The sequence below is a fragment of the Odocoileus virginianus genome, chromosome 26, assembly GCF_023699985.2.
Source record: "Odocoileus virginianus isolate 20LAN1187 ecotype Illinois chromosome 26, Ovbor_1.2, whole genome shotgun sequence".
Lineage (NCBI taxonomy): Eukaryota > Metazoa > Chordata > Mammalia > Artiodactyla > Cervidae > Odocoileus > Odocoileus virginianus.
In genome coordinates, this window is record NC_069699.1 from 27753667 (window position 1) to 27774839 (window position 21173).

The 21173-nt window shown below is 39.0% G+C and overlaps 1 protein-coding gene across 18 annotated transcripts in view; it reads left to right on the forward strand.

The window, feature by feature from the left end:
• Nucleotides 1-21173, forward strand: part of FOXP1 (forkhead box P1) — a 615660-nt gene that overhangs the window by 544552 nt on the left and 49935 nt on the right. For all 18 annotated transcript variants that reach the window (XR_011483693.1, XM_070455670.1, XM_070455679.1 and 15 more), the window contains one exon: nucleotides 14980-15084. Coding sequence is in view for 17 of the 18 variants with exons in the window: in XM_070455670.1 (XP_070311771.1) it covers nucleotides 14980-15084 (105 nt within the window). In the remaining variant the exon portion in view is untranslated. The remainder of the gene's footprint in view (nucleotides 1-14979; nucleotides 15085-21173) is intronic.

The following is a 21173-nucleotide window of genomic DNA, read 5'->3' on the forward strand; positions in this document are numbered from 1 at the left end:
TGTGACGTTTCCATATCCCTTGCCAGGTGCCACATCCCGACCAGCTAGCACAGTCAGGCTGGCACGGGGTCATTGCTGAGCCTGACTGTTTAGAATTCAGTGAATGTGTGAAACGTTGATGATCAGGAACCCATTAATAGTTGTTGCTACGTGTTGGCCACAGATACTGTAGGAGTAACTGGTTAGCCTTTGTTGATAACTTAAGGTGTTCCAAACAAGACAGAAAATTTGGATTTCTGGTCTGAGTGGTTCTCAGTCATTAGCTAGCATCAGGGGTGGGGCCTTAGAATTTGCATCTCTGACAAGTTCCCGAGGACCGTACTCTGGGAACCACTGCCATAGAACATGCCGACTGCTGCTCTGATGCCATGGCATTCTTGCCTTCTGCGAGTCTCCAGTGACAGAGGAGGGAGCCTGGTGACTATTATTCACTATTTAAGACAGTCTGGGTCCAAGTGCCAAGACTTAACATTTCAAAGAGAAAAAATTCTAAAGACTTTAACCCAATATAAAGTATTTTATGGAGCAAATTTATTTTTAAAAATTCTTAATGTTGGTCTTTAAACCACTTGTAAGTACTCTGGGTTTGTCTTTCTGAACTTTATTTATTTATTCATTCATTTTATGCCTGAAATTGCTTTTTGAGCTTTAGTTTCTCTTGCCCTCTTCCTTTTAGCATTGAACTCCTATTGATACTCTTAAGTCCCAGATCAAATATTACAGACTTTGAGGTTCCAGTCATCTGTGCAGTTCTCTCTCTTTCTCCTCAGCTGGGGGATTGGGCAGACCCTTTTCTAGAGAGACTGAGAGCTTAGTTATAGTCTACACCAATGAACTCCAAATGTGTTTGACCAATCACGCCGTCAATATTAAAACAAAAGTATGCCTTTCTGCTAAAGTTAAGGTAAAAGTGTTAGTCACTCAGTCATGTCTGACTCTTTGAGACCCTATAGACTATAGCCCGCGAGGATCATCTGTCCATGGAATTCTCCAGGCAAGATTACTGAAGTGGGTAGCCATTCTCCAAGGGATCTTCCCGACCCAGGGTTCAAACCCAGGTCTCCCGCATTGTGTGCAGATTCTTTACCTTCTGAGCATATGAAATATACTTTTAATCAATTGCATGCCTAACATAGTACCTGTAGTATAAAAATTTTAAAGTATGAGAAATACATACACACATGCACACAATTATCTATTCATACAAAAGTTCTAATACTGTCTTAACACATGATATAGAAATGGTAATGTTATCTTAGCACCCTCCCATGAATCTTCTTAGGAATTTAAGTTTACAGACTGTGATCTAGGAACCCAACACAATGCTTAAGCACAAAGTAAGTGTTTCATAAAACATGCTGAGGAACTTCCCCAGTGGTCTGGGGAAGTGATTAAGACAGTTGCTTCCACTGCAAGTGGCGAGGGTTCCATCTCTAGTCGGGGAACTGAGATCCTACATGCTGCGTGGCTCAGCCACAAGAAAAACAACAACAGCAACAAAAACATACTGAATTAAGGACGGAGGAGAGTTTAATCCAGTGACCATTAATGAAGCATCTTATACTACTGAGAAATAAAAGGAATGTCGTAAAGTAGGAAGTAATTCTTGGAGAACATAAAATGCAAGTGCCTAATGGTTTTTAGCCATTTTATTTCTCTAACTCCCTTTCTCATTGAATCACCTCTGCTTTCTCATCTGACCCTCAGATACTTTTGTTACATGACTCCTCTGCTTCCGGGGTATGCTTGTGCTGACTTCCACAGCATGTCAGGGACAGGGATTACATGAGAAGAATTAGGATGGGAACTTTTATTTATGTTCTTTGGTTTTCTGGGTCTCCTTGTTTCCTCTGACATATGGACAAGGTTCCACACAGACCTTGTGACTCACCAGTGCAAACACTTGCACGGACATAATGCGCATGCCTGCCTAATGGTGTTAATATCTTTTGGATTAGTGGTCCCTATGTCTGTATTGACACAGTTGCTCACAGCCCCTCTTTGGAAAGCATTCTGTTTTCTTAACGAGATCCCAGTGTTAATGCTGCCAGTGGGAAACTCTCACTTACAACCTTGGGATAGCGGTTGCCCTTATGGGTGTCAGAAACAAAAGCTGGACCTCTGCCTCTTCTTGTCCTTTTCCTTTATTTATCCCTTCACTCGTCACCACGCAAACACAGGCATTCAGCCTTTGTCATCACCCGCCCTGTGTTTGTGACTGATCGGAACACGCCGGCCCAGTCTCTGATACTCAAGCTCTCCTTCTCCGCCCGGTTGTCTTGCTGTGCCCTTGCTTCTGAAATCAGGATTGTGTGTTTGCCCAGTGTGGCTGAAAAGGGACATGGAGGTGATGGCGAAAAAGTATCTGCCAAACTTAGGACCTGTCAGCATGGCACCGGACCTCGGATTCTTAGCATTTGGTAAAGCAGCTCATGACAAGTCACTTCCACAGCCTGCATGTAGGATGCCCCCCAGTCCCGAAGAGTAGGATCTAGTCCTCGAAGCATCTCACACGCTGCACTGTGCTCTTGCGGCTTTTGTGGGTCATGAAGGACAACTCTGAGGCTCTTCTTTCCTGTTGAAAACTCAGAGAGACTTACCACTGGGTCACTGTTGACTCAGGAAGGCATTCCAGTTACAGACTGCCTCTCCTTCAGGGCTGCTTCATGCACTTTGATTTTCCCAAAGCTTAGTCATTTCAGTATGTGCCCCATTGTGATGTGGTTTGCCAGTTCTGCTTAGCTGACTATTATTTACATTATGTTCTTTAAATCGAGTCATTTTTAATGTAAATAAAATAAGCCTCATCCTAAGAAACAGTATCTGTGAAACCAGGAGTTGGAGAGATGAGATATATTTTTGTCTAATACAAATTAAATTTGCTAGTTTTTAGAAATATGCATTCTGTTCTTCCTGGCATTGTGTGGGCTATCGTTGAAAGCACACATCTCATTTGTTGGGATATTTTGGTAGGACTTCTCTGTTATTACTGAGGAGAACCTTGACTGAATATGGTACTGTGCCAAGTGGATGGAAATCCTGCTTTCCTGATATATCCTGGGTTCCTACTTACTTAGAACATGCATCCTCTCGCCCCAGGTTCAGGGATACCGTGATGGCTTGGGAGTGTTGTCAGACCCAGATTGACAGTTTACTCCAGGGTCCTCCTGATAAATAGAGTACCTGCTAAACACTGTTCACTGGCCAAATCACCCAACAGATCAGAGCTCATGTAACACTGGAAATGACCTTTTCCTGGAGCTAACTTCAGTCTTACCTGTTTCATTATATTTAAAAACAAACTTGCATATAATTCTTAACTTTGGGCCAGCAAAAGTTTTTGTGAGTTTGTACCTGTTGCTTCGTGAGGTTGCCCAGTGTCCCTCTTCCCAGAACTACCCATCTGCAGTTGGCATTTCAACCGACAGTTTAATAGAGAGGACATCTCATGAGTATTTCTGGAAGCATGATCCCTTTTAGGACAGATTCAGAACAGGGAATTCTCTGGATCTTAGCACTCAAGTTGTGGTCCAGGCCACACAGCATCACCGTCACCCAGGACTTTGTATTATTATCTTAGGTCCCATCCCAGAACTACTGAATCAAAACCTGCATGTTAAAAAGATCTCCAGGTAGTTTACATCTGTGATAGAATTTGAGAAGCATTACTCTGTGATTAGCAGTGGAAAAAAGGAAGAGTGTGTATCCTTACCTGTAGACCCAGTTTCAGTCCTTTCATCCCAGGCAACAAATCCTTCAGTCATTCTCTCGCCATCTTCAACTTTTGGCATACCTGCATATATGTGTTTTTATTTTTTTCTTAAAATTGATGAAGTTAAATAGGTTTTATAAAAATTTACCACTGAGAAGTCACAAATCTGATATATTAGTCTTTTTTTTTTCCCAATACACATGAGCATGAACCCTTCACTACAAAAGTGAGGGTATTTGTGTATCACTCTAACATCCAAGTCACTGTGTTAGTGGGCCATTCCCTGAGGACCATTGCAGAAAGGTGACCCATATTTCTTTCAAGATAATTTGTATTTCCAGAAAAAGAAAAACGCAGATGTAAATAGTTAATAGCTTGTGTTTCACATGTGAAGTGAGTTAAGGTAGACCTCACTTTTTGAGGCACAATATTGAGAGCAGATAATAACAATAATCTCCATCATTGTTTAAAAGCACAAATCTGGCACTTAATAGACTAATTCACAGTCACTCCAATTGCAAGTTTTCCTTATGAATATCATATCACAAGGGAATGTGAAATCCTCTAATTAAACATGATCTGAAAAGCAGCAGAAAATTGAGATGATGAGCGTTGTGGGGAAGGAGAGTCAGGGGCTCACTGCGTGGGAGAGTGAGAGAGAAGCGTGTGTGTCTCCCAGTTTAGAGTGCGTTCCCATCTTTCTGTACTCTAGAGCTGGCCCTTTAATGGGCTTTAATAAAACACTGTTCTCTTTAATGATAGAACTGATTGCCAGCTTGCTTTCAGAAGCCTGATTAATAAACACCTAAGGATGATGTATTTCTGAAACAAGCAAAACTTAAGGCAGTGTGCTGGAAATGCAGTGCCTGAATCTTGTCCCAACTCTTCAGAAGCAGTGCATCTGCTTCTTGAAGTGTTCTCAGTGAAAGTTAAAGACAAAGGTCATTTTCACAAAGACACCAGGAAAACAGATACAATGTTAGTCTCCCTTTTCCCTGTTCCCACGTACCATTTTCCCTTTCCTAGACAGATGAAAAAGCTCCCCCCACCCCAGCCCACATGAAGAGACTGGACCTGTCCTCTTATTTACTACAAGAGTGTAGGATTTGAATTCTGGCTGATTTTGAGGCATTATTCTCTAGTATGAAAAATACTCAAATAATAGACTCCAATATGGAAAACTATCCTCAGTATGTCAGTAATCATTTCTTTTGCTGTCGTGAAATCTACATTGCTTTTTTTTAATTGGGCATCCATGATAAAATTCCAAAGCCAGCTCACCCAGTTTGATATCATTCAAGTTGACCTCCTGTATATTCACAAATATTTGATATCAGTTCTTGAAAATTAGTGTTAAAGCATCTGAGGTCTGATGATGTTTTTACGTATCACTTTATCATTCAAAATCAAATTGGGGCTCCATATTCAAACTTGAGAAATTTGATGTTACTTCAAATCTCAATGAGTAGGATATAGTAGCAAAGTAGGAGGCAAAGAAATGTGATAAGAACTGAGAAGTGAAGAGAAAAGAGAAAATAGGATGGATTTTGTGTAAGTTGTTAAAGCATGGTGGGTGGGAAAGAGGGATGGTGGCTGGTGGGGAAAGGGAAGCGCTGAACAGCTTCTAAGTCAAAGGAGGTGGCCAACGGGAGTGGTTGCGCTTTTTAGTGTGTGTATTTGCAGGGCGTGTGGAATGCTTTAGAAAAAGGTAGCTTCCTGCTCTCCCTCAGAGATAAGGACATAGCTGTCATCTCTTTAAACAAATCTCATTCAGCAACTACTCCTTGTTCATCTTTTTTCCCCAATTTATTTTATTGGTTATCAATAACAAGTTATACACCTTAACATGACACCATTTGTAAACAATGGTGTGATTTATAAGTATGTGTAGATATATTTATAAATATTTAATTTATAAATACATTCATGAATGTGTTTTTCTTTAAGAATTTAGTTTATAATTCAAAATAATGTATATACAATAAAAATTTCATATAAATATATAATGCATTGCATATAATATTACATAAAAATTAATATGATGTGTATATTTATTATAATATATCTATATATTTATAACTTATATATTTCAAATAATTTAATTTACAACCTCATAGAACGATAATTTTTCTGCCTAAATATATTGTCAACAATTTTATATTTACCAAAGTGACATCATGAACATAAATGAACATCATCTTATAAAGATAAATGCTTCTCTTCTTTTTACTCTCGAACTCAGAAGAGTAATAGTATAAATGAATTCCACAAAACAAAGTATTTTAGTTGCAAAAATGCTTTGAGAGTGTTTTTGCTCGCACCCTTTTTCATCTGCATAACTAGTAAAACTTTGATGGAGGCCTTCCCCCCAGCAGAAGCAGCACAGGCCATCACTTGTGATTCCGTGTGGTCGTGACATGAGGATCTGGAAGGCGGGACAGTTAAATGACTTCCAAGGTTCCCTAATTTTTAGTGCTTCTGTGATGAGGAACGAAGTCTTCATTCACCTGATACCCATCTCTCCTCATAGTGCTGGCCCTCAGGAAAAGGTTAAGTTACACTCCATTCATGTGTTAGGTGGAGAGATCCACAAAGTACATTCTGAAATGATTTTTCAGCACGCCAAGGGATCAACAGAATCTGGAGAGAACAAAAGTTGTCCCTAGGCATTTATTCCTCAAAATGTTTGGTTGCTCGGGTTTTATTTTTATTAAAATTTATCTCCATCCCACCCCCTCCAGTCAGACTTCAAAAATTGTACTAAAGTAATTTCAAAATTAACTTTAAATTATGATTATAAATTCTTTTGAGAATGGAGATAATATATTTGGAAAAAAGAAAATCAGCAAAAGTGAAGCAACAAAAATATATATGTAAAGAAAACTAACTCCAGTCTTTACACTTATGTTCATTTGGTTTTTGGCAAAAGTGCCAACACAGCTCACTTGGGATAGAATAATCTTTTCATCAAACACTGTTGGAACAACACGCAAAAGAATGAAGTTCTATACCTACCTCACATAAAATATAAAAATTAACTCAAACTCGATTAAATGTGAGGGCTAAAGCTCTTGGAAGAAAATACAGAATAAGTCTTAATTACTTTGAATCAGTCAGTGGTTTCTTAAATGTGACACCGCAAGCACAAGGAACCAAAGGGGGGAGAAAAAAGATTGGACTTCATCAAAATGTAAAACTTTCGTGCCTCAAAGCATGCCATCAATAAACCAAAAAGACAGTCTACAAAATGGGCACCAGTGTTTGCAAATCTTGTATCTCATAATGGACTCGCATGCAGAAATATATACATGAAAAAACTTGCAGCTCCAAAATAAGGAGAACCCAGTGTTTTTTGATAGGCAAAGAGTCTGAACCGACATTCTCTAAAGAAGATACACAAATGATCGATAAGCACATGAAAAAATGATCAGAGTCCTTAACATTTTTTTTTTTAATTGTCTTGGAGTATAGTTGCTTTGCAGTGTTGGGTTTCTGCTACATAGCAAAGTGAACAGCTATATGTTTACATATATCCCCTCTTTTTTGGGTTTCCTTCCCATTTAAGTTACCACAGAGTGTTGAGTAGAGTTCACTGTGTATACAGTAGGTTCTCATTAGTTATCTATTTTATGTATAGTAGCAATAGTGCAATTGATACTGTCAATCCCAGTCTCTCAATTCATCCCACTTCCAATTCATCCCGCTTCCCCTTCCCCCTTCTGTATCCATGTGTTTGTTTTCTGTGTCTGTCTTTCTATTTCTGCTTTGTGAATAAGATCTATACTGTTCTTCTAGATCCTCATATATGAATTAATATGTAATATTTGTTTTTCTCTCTCTGACTTCACTCTCTATGACGGTCTCTAGGTCCATCCACACCTCCTTAAATGGCACAGTTTCATTCGTTTTTATGACAGTGATATTGTGTATATCAGCATCATTAATCTTTAAACAAGCATAAATCAAAAGTACAGAAAGGTAACAATTTATACCTTCTGGAATGGCTATGAAAAAGACAGATGGCAAGTATATTGGCAAGGATGTGGAGAAATTGGAACCCTCAAACAATGCTGGTGAGAATACAACATGGTGCAGCTGCTTTGGAAAATAGTCCGGCAGTTCTTCAAAATGTTAACCATAGAGTTAGCACGTGACAGCAGTTCCACTCCTAAATACACACCCCAGATGATTGAAAACATAGCCTCAAACAGGTGCATGAATGTGAATTGAAATATCATCACTGTCACCACAGTAGCCACAATGTGAGACCATCCCAAAGGTTAATCAGCAGATGAATGGATAAACAAGATGTGTTCTGTACATACAGGGGGAATAGTATTCAGTCATAAAAAAGGAAGTGAAGCACTGACGCATGCTACAGTGTAACCCTTCAAAACACCAAGATGAATGAAAGAAACCAGATACACCAGACCACTTGTTACATGATTCAGTTTATAGGAAATGTTCAGAATAGGCAAATCTTTAGAAACAGGAAGTTGATTAGTGATTGACAGGGACTAGGGCAGTGACTGTTAATGGTTACAGTGTTTCTTTTTGGTGTGATATAAAATGTTCTAAAATTACATTCTGGTAATACTTTGACAGCCAGCTCTGTGAATATTGCATTATATACTTTATATATGCCATTGCATTATGTACTTTAGTTAGTTATTTTTGGCTGCACCTCGAGTCTTGAGGGATCTTGGTTTCCCAGCCAGGAATTTCACCCCTCACAGTGAAAGTGCCAAATCCTAACCACTGGAACCCAGGAAATTTGCTGAATTATGTACTTTAAATAAGTGAGTATTCGGGATATGGACTGTGTTGTTCAGTAACTCAGTCGTGTCTGACTCTTTGCAACCCCATGCACTGCAGCACACCAGGATTCCCTGTCCTTCACCATCTCCCAGAGCTTGCTTGGACTCACGTCCATTGAGTTGGTGATGCTGTTCAACCATCTCGTCCTCTGCCTTCCCCTCCTCCTCCTGCCTTCTATCTTTCCTAGCGTCAGTTTCATTGAGGGATATGAACTATACCTCAATAAAACTTAGAAAAATGTATTCCATCATTTTGAGCCATTAGAAAATGACCAGCGGTCTTCTGAAACTTAATGTGTCAAGCAACATGCTAATGAAATGAAATACAATTTATAATTTGAGGTTGATGGTCAGGGCGAAGGGAAGAAGTTATAAGACCTAATGGGCACAGATACAGACTTTTATTGCTGATGAATCAGAAATTGAGAAAAATAACAGAAGAGCAATTTGGAAATTTGGAAAAGGGAAAAAGCAAACAGGATGAAAGTTAGTATACAGACATGAAAGTTAGCATGCAGGAAAAGCTGGAGTTGTGACTTTAGGGGACAAGAAAATTGACATTGAGGTACAGTGAGGTGTCTGTGCTTTTTTCTTTTTAGATTATTTTACATTGTAGTTTATTACAAGATATTGAGATATTCCCTGTGCTATACAGGAGGTCCTTGTCGATTATTTTATAGATAATAGTGCGGATATGTGAATCCCAAACTCCTAATTTGTCGTTCCCCCTCCTTTTCCCCTTTAGTAACCAGAAGTTCGTTTGCTGTGTCTGTGAGTCTGTTTCTGTTTTGTAAACAAATTCATTTGTGTCATTTTTTAGATTTCCACATATAAATGATACATATTTGTCTTTTTCTGTCTGACTTTACCTCAGTTACTGTGATAATCTTTAAGTCCTTCCCTGTTGTTGCAAATGGCATCATTTCAGTCTTTTATGGCTGAGTAGTGTTCATTGCATGTATGTACCACATCTTCTTTATCCTTTCGCCTGTCTATGCAGGTTTCTGCAGTGTCTTTGCTCTTATGTTAATAAATAGTGCTGCTGTGAACATGGGCTCCATGTATCTGTTTGAATTAGAGTTTCCCTTGGGTATATGGCCAGGAGTCTGATTGCTGGAACATATCCTAACTCTATTTTCAATTTAGTAAGGAGCCTCCATACTGTTCTCCATAGTGGCTGTACCAGTTCACATTCACACCAGCAGTGTAGGACGGTTCCCTTTTCTCCAAAGTATCTGTGCTTTTCATCTCCTTCAAAGATTGTTCTCTTGGTTATTGCGGGGAACATTAGCTTACAGGACTAAGCAGAAAGAACACTCAAGTGTACAGATTGAAGTAAGAATTTGTTCTTAGTTTTAGCAGTGATTCTAGTTCAAATTTTGGTTGAGTGGTGAACTTGAGAAGGTAATAGTTAGCCATCACTGGTGAAAAAACCATAGGATTATTTAAAATCTTATCAAAGGCCAAAGACAGTGTTGAAATTAAGGCTCTGGCTTGTATACTTTGACATAATAAGAGGAAATACCAAAACAAGTTTTAAATAAATGTCGGTGACACCATTACATCATACTGACTAATAAAGAGCGTATTTCGTATTGTGTAATATTAGAAATTGTTGCATATTTTTGTGTAATTATACTTTTCGTGGCAAGTTGGTTTTTTCTAACCTGAAATGTTGTCACTGTTATTGTGTTAATAAATATATCTAATTTTTACATACCAAGGATTATCAGAAGAAATTTAAATCACCTGGTTTCTTTTTTGGACTGTGTACTATTTGTATTTTATACCTTTGAAATAAAGCTAAATAATAGAAAGTGCCAGAATGCTGGTTTTTCAAGTCAGTCAGCATCATTCTGGTCCCAACTTTCAAGAATTTTTTTTAAAGGGCAAATATTAATTGCCTATATGTCCACACAGAAATTAAATAGAATAATATAATTATTATCTGTTCATTCACCAGTCCATCTAACATTAACTGAGCCCATGGTCTGTGCAAGGTACTGAGTAAGTAGAGATGAATTAGATGCAATCCCTGCCCCTAAAAATTTTCAACCTGAGAGTTCATAATAAGATATTGTCTGTTAAATAATTGACCTTACACTTCTGAAGGTTAATTTTGGGGCAGGCATGTTTAAATCCCTTTAAAATCAAATATATCTATTTATTCATCCATTATTCAACACTTTATTCAGCATTTATTCAAAACTGATCTTGGCAGCTTTTCAGAAGTTATACACTTTTCACATCAGTGAGCTCCCCTTTGAACAGCTGATTTAAATGATTAAGTCACAGGCTTTATCTAACCATGTTGAGGTGGTCATTTTCCCACCAAGTTTCATCGTAAAAATGAAATTCTGAGTTAATTCAAGTTTAAAAATTCCTATGCTCATGTATTAAACTTTATTTACTCTTATGAAAATATGGGTGTTAGAGTATATTACCACAAGACCATCTCTGGTCCTCCAAATTCATAAATGTGTGTGTGTGTGTGTGTTTGCTCAGTTGTACCCGGCTCCTTGCAATCCAGCCCACCAGGCTTTTCTGTCCATGGGATTTTCCAGGCAAGAATACTGGAGTGATCATACTCTTTTTTTTTTTTTTTCCCTCAGTTTCCTGTCTTGTCCCTTTTGGCATGTCCCAAAAGGCAGTAAGAATAGAAACTTTTTCCACTTTTCTGGTGAAACAGAAAAGCTCGCATTCAGGGGTACAGCTGGTGAGGTCTGAGGGTGCTTCATCCAGAATGACTAAAAGGCCAGAAGCAAGACTTAGCCACACAGGCAGCCAAGATACCACCTTCACTCACACCAGCATCAGTCTGGAGAGTGAGTCCCACATAGACAGCACTTGATTTTTTCATGCCTGTGTATGTTTTGGTGTGGGTTTGTGTGGGTCTGTGTATGTCTTTATACATATATTGAACAGTTGCACAGAAAAACAATACCTGTCATGCACAAAATTTTAAACTTCAGAAGATACAAAAAATGATACAGTGAAAATTTCGCTTCTCTGCTCCCCTGGTGCCCCAGAGAGAACAAGAATTACAGTCTCTTTTGTGTCTTTCCAGAGATGCTATTCCCCGGCACCACTGCCGGGCTCTTCTTTTTCCTTCCAAAGCCAGTGGCTTTATTTCGGTCAGTGTGTATGAACAGAGAGAGTAGCGCTGACATGCATACACCACCATGTGTGAAATAGAGAGCTAGCGGGAAGCTGCTCTGTAGCCCCGGGAGCTCGGCTGGGTGCTGGGTGGTGGCCGAGAGCAGTGGGACGAGGGGCAGCGAGGCTTACCAGGGGCGGGATACGTGTATACACAGAGCTGGTTCGCACTGCTCAACGGCAGAAGCTGACACGATATTGTGAAGCAGGTGTGTTCCAATAACATACGAAGGATTCACACATGAAAAGCACGTGACAGTAGTAGGTATAGCCTGTTTCCACGTTTGTAAACTCTAGTAACGCTTGAGAACAAGAACACAGCGAGGCGATGCCCCAGGGCACCTGCAGTGCTGACCAGGGTGGGGTGAAGTTGGGGCAGAGTTGAGGAGCCAACACAGTGTGAAGTGAACTTTGAAAAATAAGCTCATGTAATGGTTTTGTGATAAAAATACAGTTTTAAGGTAGAGCACGTTTTCAAGAGGTCTGCTGAGCATGTAAACATGTATGCATGCCAGGAGCTGGCATTTCTCTTAGCCTTCAGATGTGAACAGTTACCCTTGGGAGGCTTCATGAGTTGTCATCTATCCTTCCTTGGAAATAAGGATATTAAGTTGAACCAGATATACATTTTAAGAGGAGAGTAGTTTTCTAAGGCTACAAATAAGTCAGGTTACAAATAAGTCAGCCAAGAAACAGGGGATGTTTTGGGGGGTAGGGAGTGGGAGTGGCAAAGTTACTAAATTATGTGCATTTTATTTCTAGTTGTAAATTCCTCTAGTGAAGACATGTTACTTTCTTTCACACTATAACTTTGAGAATTGTCTTGGCTTAACCGACAAAGCACAGAAGAATAACCATTGGCAATTTGTAACTAGTGAGGTTAATTTTATATCTAAATTAGTTCAGTCTCCTCGTTTCTAATCTAAAGAATCACACAAAGTAGGTACAATGACTAAGAATGTACTCAGCATGTAGCATTTCTCAAGAACTACTTAATAAAGTATCTGTGGTCAGTGTTAAAACTTAGGACTGATTTCAAAGAGTGGTTCCATTTCTCTGAATGTATCTTCGGGTGAAAATCCACTCTGTACTGGGATGTTTGGCCCGGTAAATTTTATTTCTAACATTATTCATTAATATTAGAAATATGAAGGGAACCTCAGTGTCCAAAATGGAGGAATGTTAGATTGATTTTAGCAGGTAACTTGACCTGAGATGGTATATGACAGGCTGTTATGCATCAATATATAAGGCTTTTAAGGATTAATTGGTTGATAACAAGACACATTGTTTACAAAATCACCTTAAATTTGAAAGAATAATACAAACCTCCATGCCTTATTTTATCAAAAATATATTTGTGTGTATTCGGGGGTAATTTTTTTTTTTCTTTTCAAGGTTTGTACAACAAATATACACTACTTCTTTTAGGATTATGAAAATATTTTAGTCTTCACAAAATTGGTAAAGAAAAGAGTTTTTGTGGTTGGGCTTCTTTTTTTCTTTTTTCCTTTGTAAGATATTGGTTTGGAACAGTTTTCTTTTCAAATGATTTCCTTCCCTCAGATATTCTGAGGATCTTGTTACTTAGAAGGATTCTTGGATTTTAAATATTGCCAGTGATTTTTTTTAAATTGTTTTGTGCCGTCTTTTATTTATGTATTTTTTTAATTCAGAAGATGAACATGGATAGGTAGTCATGCTTTGCCTCATTCCAGTGGAATTTCACCCTTTTACCTGCTCGGAGAATGTCACTTTGTTACTGGGCTTTAGAAATCTCACTGTAACTGCGTTAGTTCACCTGTGTTACTCTCTTTTCTTCCATGAGAGCACCTTTCAATGCTTTCCTAAGTTAGTCTTTTGCTTTTTTTGTTTGTTTGTTTTGTTTCTCAGATTCATTTTCTATTGTCAGGCAAAATAGTTTATTATTGTTTTTAAATTATGTTAGATTTCCAAGTGAATCATTTAAGAGCCACAAAGAGACCTGTGGATCTTTGTTAAGGTGGGTGCTTAGTATTAATGACCTTAGTTTAAATGTTTATAATATGCTCGCTGTGGATTAATTACATTGTAAGTCAGGGACAAGTGGCATGTGTGTATGTCTGTTCTGTGAATGTGGATCGATAAAATATATGAATACACGTCCTGGCAGTTGTATAAAATACAAGCCCCTTGTGCATGTGTGTGTGTGTGTGTGTGTGTGTGTAATTATAATGCAGTGTGCTTGAAGTTCAGAGTCTGGCAGAAGCAGTGGAGTAAGTTGCAAAATAGCCCTTTCCTTGAAAGAATGTGCTTTAGTACAAAACGGAACTCTTAATGTTAGTTTTACATTTCTATTTGATGGAGTCTAAAGTTATGGAAACGACTGTAAAAATAATTTGTCTGAAAGACGTCTGGATGCAGAAATCTAACGGAGAAAATATTTGAGAATATGGTTCATCAGCGAGTACAACAGATACACTTTTCTAAGCACCACGTGGCATGGATCAAAGCATCCTATGACCTGCATCCGTGTGGCCAAATCATTAGCTATTGATTGGAGCCCCAGTGGAGGAGTAACCCCTTCATGTCCATGCCAAGTTTTCTTTCAGTGTTGGTGTCAGTCATTGTAGGGAAAGAATCTTCCTGCTCCTGTTAGCTTTGTTGTTGTTTTTGTTGTTAAGTTAATTATCTACTTGGATAAATTTGTCTTTCTCAATTATTTCATTCTACATTATTTTATTGCACTCTGCTTGGTAAAATTAACTTGTGAAAAGGCTATACAGTTTGGGGGATGCTCTTTGTGGTAGATGGGAGAGAAAGATTTTATAATATTCTGGGGAGAATCTCAAAATCAAGTACAGTTTATAATTTCCACTATGTAGACTAAATGGTAAGTTCTAGCCTTCTTAAAAATTTATGTATTTTTTAATTGAAGGATAATAGCTTTGCAGAATTTTGTTGTTTTCTGCCAAGCATCAACAAGAGTCAGCCATAGGTATAAAGTTCTGGCTTTTCAGCAAATCCTTTGCAGTCTGAGTAGAGAGGTCTGCCTCTTAACAAAAGCCTGTCGAGCACTTTTCAGATGTGATGGTAACATCTCTAATATTGGACTGTTCACATTTTGAAATTTAGCTCTTGCTTTGTAAGTAAAGTGTGCTGCAAAAGTAATTCATAAATTCCACGAGAAGAGGAAAGCATGAGTTGGTTTGTGCTCACATTCTGGCGCCATGGGCTGGCTCCTCTTGCCTTTTAACGTCTGGGGCTGGTTCTGGGCAGCCGATTCACTCTCTTGTCCTCTGTATTTTCTTCCAGTTTGTCCCATGAGGAGCATCCCCATAGCCATCCTCTCTATGGACACGGTGTATGCAAGTGGCCTGGCTGTGAAGCAGTGTGTGAAGATTTCCAGTCATTTCTAAAGTAAGAATGATTTGATAACACTTTCTTCTTAGACGTAGCCGTCACCTCCCACTGTTCATGCTTTTTCCTCATGGAATGCCTTTTTGATGCAGGGTTTCACACCACCATTTTGAAGATAGACTCAAAATCACCATATCTAGCATAGTCATAGGAAGAGTTTTACAGATCTATTGAGTGTTGCCTTGTTAAGTGGAAAAGATTGATATCCAAGGGCAGTTTGATCCTATTCGTAAGATCCTTTCCTTATTTTCTCAGAATGACAGTGATTAAGTAAAAATTGTTCCAGTGTTAAACGTGTAGTAATTTAGTCTTTGCTTTTACTCACATCCCTCCATATTAAATTAATAACATAGGCACTAGCTCTAGTTTTATAAAATCAGTGTCGATTACTGGCCAATTACAACCTGATGATTGGACCTCTTTGTTTCTTCACAAATGACTTTACAAACGTCCAGGAAAAGCTACCAATTTGATTCTTACCTTTCTATATCAGTGCTGGCTTTTGTTCAGATTCTTGTTGTTATAGGGAAAAGGATTCAGTTTAACTCCTACAGTTGAAGTATGACTGAAACTTGGGCTATCCCATTTGAATCTATACCACTGATTAAGCATCCCTTGAGTAAATGGTGTGTTAACCCTCTCCAAGCTGAAATGAGATGCTTCTGCACTACATCTTAAGATTTCCCTTAGATACAGTGCCTTGTCGTTTAAAAATATTGAGATGAAACTGCCCTGCATTATTGACATCACATAAATATATTCATAGTATCATTGAATCATTGATGTATGGACTGACAATAATATGCATTATATTCACTATATTTATCTATCATGCAGCAAGCAAATATATGCATGTATAAAACTCCTATATTTACAGGTACATGATGGTTTGCAAACTGGGTGTTGGCGGGGCAGTGGGGAGTCTTTGCCTCTGACTTTTCTGTCTCATTCAAGCCCCATGATAGAGGTGGGCTGATTTACATGCAGGTCTCTGGTTTTGCAAGACCTTTATATTATTAGAACAATTTCAGTATCTATCTTTGTGGACCCGGGTACAAACATTTTAATAAAGCCATCCTTAAAGATACAGCGTTACCTGCAAGCACTTCTGGTGAATATCTTTTAACTAATGAATGGAGGCCTATGAATCTGTTTCGGTGCTTTCCCGCTTAATATTTTACTTCAAGAGCATTATGTGGTCATTACAAACTTAAGTACTTAAACTTTTTTTAAAAAGAGATAGTTAAAATTGTTTCTAAATATTAATACTCAAAAGCAGTGACACTTTATTTTAAATTAAGCAGCAGCTCTTTACAATTATGATAATTCAAGTTAGTGCTACTGGGCTTTGTTCTCTCCTAAATCCCTTATTGTAGAATCTTTGTTTCTTGTTTCCTAATCGCTTGCCTAATTGTATTTTGATAATGAGAAAAAGATCTTGGCAGAAACATTTCAATTCTAGTTTCACTTTCTGTACCAGTGCTAATTTTGATAAATATCTTGATTTAATTTCACTCCTCTACAGAATGGCCAGTGAATATCTGTAAATATGATTTATTTTACAGAGTTTCTAGAACTATAGAATTACTATTAACATTCTTATTGACATGTCAGTTTTAGAGTCATGAGGGAAAGGGGCACTTTTCCAATTGACCACTTAAAATTTTTTTGTTAACAGGCAGAGTATTTCCCACTCAGATCTTAGGTCCATTTATTATGTGAGCTGATGTTAGGTATATATATGTAGTTTGGGGGCGGGGTGCAAATATACCTCCACGAAAAGACAATACACTTTCAAACCACATCCATTTCTAAAGAAATGGATCTGACGGTCATCAGTATAGAGCCTAGACTTGATTCCTATAAAAAAGCCCATTTTTCTTCTAAGGATAATGAGTCTGGCCCTTCTATAGGAAACTGCCTATTTAGTTTTCACTTCTGTGCATGTCGCTCTATTATTTTGTGTGGTTTTGCACATGACATGGCATTGTTTGCTCAGTGAGATTGAAATGCTCACTATAGTCCTGCAACTGTTGCTTCTTTAGTTCCTAGTACTTACTTATTCATGTGTGTTTGTTGGAATACTTACGTTTCCAAGTTAAAGAAATCCAACTTAAATTGCCTTAAACCAGAGAAAAGGAGGGTGGTGTTGGGGATTGATAACTGACTCCTATAACTAGGAGTTCTGAGAATACAGCTGGCAGCAAGCACGACTGGACCCTGATGCTTGAACCAGGTTATTGGAGTATCGGTTCATTGCTCCGTGGCTCTGTTTTCTTCTGCGTTGACTTCCTACTCAGGCTCTTTCCAAGTAAAAGTAAAGAAGACAGATTCACCTGCCATAAGTTGATTGACCCCAGAGTGCATCTCTTTTTTCAGTAGTTCCAGAAAAGTGTTCTTGGCAGACTGTCATTGGCCCGGAGTGAGTAGGTGTTCTAGCTCTGAACCAGTCATAATGAGGCAGCCAGGCTTGAGTCACATGCCGACCTGCAGAGTGCAAGACGTTGTTCCCTCCCCAGGGGCCCACGGGGGCTGGGGATGAGAGACTTGGTTCCCAAAATTAAAAAAGAAAAAAAATGAATCTTGTAAAGCAGCAAATGGAGAGTAAATGCTGAATAGTAAAACTGCCTCTACTTCTTGGAGTTCTCTTGGTGCTTTCCCAAGTTTACCCGTTGATTGACAGTCTATGACAAAGTCAGGATTTTGATATTCTTCCTCAGCGGTATCTTAGCTCTTGGAAATTCACAGTAGTCTTCCAGTTTAAGGCCTAGAGCATTGAAAAGTAAGTAACTCTTGTGAGTTCATGTCCTTCATGTGTTGGTTCAGTCTGAAGGGTGGTCATGTTGGCTGTCGTGAAACCAGCTTTGCCATACGGCCTCTTGGAATGACATCACAGCAGTGTCATTATTATTGGGAAGTGATTTTGGAGCACTTCTCAAACTGCCAGATTTTGTAGACTCTGAAAGCACCTTTTTCCTGGGCCCATGAGCAGGACCTTGTCCCATGATCCTACTTTAGAGGTATTCTCTTATGGTTTTAGAAAATTGATACTAGAGGTCTTAGATTTTCAAGGCACTCTTACTTAACACAGTGTCGATTGCTCTGCGCTCCCTTTTTTTTAATCTCCAAGCTGCATAGCATGTGGGATCTTAGCTCCCCAGTCAGGGATCAAACCCACATTCCCTGCCTTGGGAGTGCAGAGTATTAACCACTGGACCACCAGGAAGTCCCTGCTCTGTCTTTGATTTAGAGGTTGCTTCATAGATTTTTTTTTTCCACCTATCTTCTAAATCCTTGAATTTTACACTCCCCTGGTATAGCCCTGACCTGTTCAACAGTCATAGTTTGAAGTGCTTTACATATATAACTCATTTAATACAGCCACCTGGTAGTGATATGATTGCAGTATTACTCTCAAGCTACAGATACGGGTACTAAGGAACAGCAAGGTTAAATAATTTTCCCAAGGTCACACAGCTAATAATAGGTGGAGTCAAGATCTAAACCCAGGCAGTGTGACTTCATAGGACTTGCTCTTAACTGTTATATAATAGCGCCTGGTTAGAAGCAGTTCATTTTATTAACAGTATGCTTACTGTGTACAGCAATAGGCATAAAGAAAGCTTTGAAGAAAGGCAGAATGGGTCGTGAAGCCAGTTGCTAGGAGTGTGTTCTTTGAGCTCAGTGTAAGCACGTGTGATTTGGGATGATAATAATAACTGCCTCTTAGGGTTGAGAGAATGAAAAGGTACATCATGTCAGGTGTCTGGTCTGTAGCAGGCACTGTCAAAAAGTATTAGTACTTCTTTTCTCATCTACTTAAGTGTATATTTAAAAAGGGAAATAATTGAAACTATACAAACATTGGGCTTCCCTTGTGACTCAGCTGGTAAAGAATCCACCTGCAATGAGGGAGACCTGGGTTCGATCCCAGGGTTGGGAAGATCTCCTGGAGAAGGGAAAGGCTACCCCACTCCAGTATTCTGGCCTGGAGAATTCCATGGACTGTATAGTCCATGGGGTCGCATAGAGTCAGACACCACTGAGCAACTTTCAGTTTCACTTTCTTACAAGCATTTCTGACCTTATACCTAGGGAAGAGGTTGTGACTATGCAGAGCTTTAATTTGTTAGAAGAGACTGTTCTTTAACATAATCCTTAGCCATAAATTTCAGTAGAGTGTCCTACACAGTCAAAGGTGATCGTCCGACAGGGCTGGCCAACTTTTCCTGTAAAGAAGCCGGATAGTCGGTATGGTAGCCTTTCGCAGGCCACCCAGTCTCTGAGACAAGCACTCAGCTTGTGGGCACAGAATCAGCCCTAAGACTGTGTGAGGACTGGGTGTGGATGCGTTCTTTGCACCAGTTTATTGACCTCTGACCTAGGGTATTCTCTTTGGTGTCATTATGTTTTCAGCTGAGCCATATCCTTGAATTCCCTGGGCATCGCTTTCCTGGTTTGTTTCAGGTCTCAGAATGAGACCTTTTTTTTTTTTTTTTTTCCTTTTCCTCCTAAGGGAAAAATATCATAACTGTTGGTAAATCAGAACCAGAGATTTTACACTGTCCTATGATCATTCTGCAGTGTTTGTTCCCAAGGTGAGGTATACCACAGGCCCTTGATTTCAAAGATAAATACTGTACAAATAACCATCCTGTTGTCTTTCCCTCCCAGCCAACAGAGGGATGCTTTATCAGAATCAGCAGATACCCAGTCTATTGTGTGCATTTATTTCCCTGTTTCTTCTCAAAACAAGTTGCAGTTTGAATGTTATTATTTTTTTTAATCTATCAACCGTGAGTTATCATGTGACGGTTGTGTTTGTTGGAGGAAGCCGATACCAGCAGGTACCCATGCTCAACTTCACTGCAGCCCGCCAGCCCTGCATTGCTTGGAATCCTCCGATAACAGAAAAACAAAAACAAGCCCAGTACCATCCAGATAGGTGAAGTTCCAAGTGTGCTCCTGTCCGCACCCCTCGTGGATCAGGCTTTTTGTTTTTTCTTTTTTAACCAGGTTGAAGTCACAGTCCTCACCAATAAAAGCAGGAATCTATAATTCTTCCTCTTTGCTCTTTGAAAAAGGGCGCATACCATTCTTCAGCAAGGTGGGGAGTGGATGTGAAGGTTAAATCATGACCACATTTTCCTGTTTCTGACTTGGAGGGTAAAATCAGACACAGATCCATAGTTCCACAAATACCAGGCCCTTGTGTGTGTTTGGGAAAAAGTATAATTTGGGCCCTTGCTTACTAGCCATTTGAAAGAAATTTTGTTTTCGTTTTTATCTTTTGGTTATTGCTCATGAAGAAAAGTACCATGCCATACAATCAAAACCCAAATTCCTTTACACGTTAGTCAGATGTACATTACTTCTTAAACCCAAAATAAATTTTATATGTCCTCTTGGAGAAGACAGGGAGGGAAATGTCACAAGAAAATGCCCAGCAATGGAACTTTGACCCTTTCAAAAAGGTTGAGGGCTGGAGACAGCAGAGAACATTTCATCACTAATTCGCTTTTTTTTTAAAAAAAAAAAAAAATTTTTTTTCCTGTGAATTTCACTTCTGAAAACTGTGAAGAGTTTTATGTGCAAGAAACTCCTAAGTGCTGCTCTGAAATGTTTTCACAAGTGTTTTTATCATGGTAACATCTTGTTTACTTTAGTCCCCGGCCTAAAACTACTTGGAACATGTTAAGAAAACATTTCAAGAAAGCCTCGACAAAGAGGCTTTTGTTTCCGCAGCCACCGCGAGGCTGCGAGGATCACAAAGGTGTTAACTTTCAGCCCTTAAGCGCTTCCACATGAAATTCCAGCACCGATGTTTGTGGTTTTGGAAAAACAAAGTGTATGTTAAAGAAACCAGGTATATGCTAATACATGTCGAAGGAGGCCGGATATCATAAATTGTTCGAAACCCATTCGAGGCTCTGGGTTTGCACGCCTGAACGTTCTGCAGTGAAATTACCTGTGGTGAGTACAGGAGAGCACGTGGGGGGACTCGCCTTCTAGAAGGTGGGCATATGCAAATTCCACTCTCGCCTCTGCATTTCAGTCTCCTGAATGGGGGTTGGGGGTGGGGGGATTTT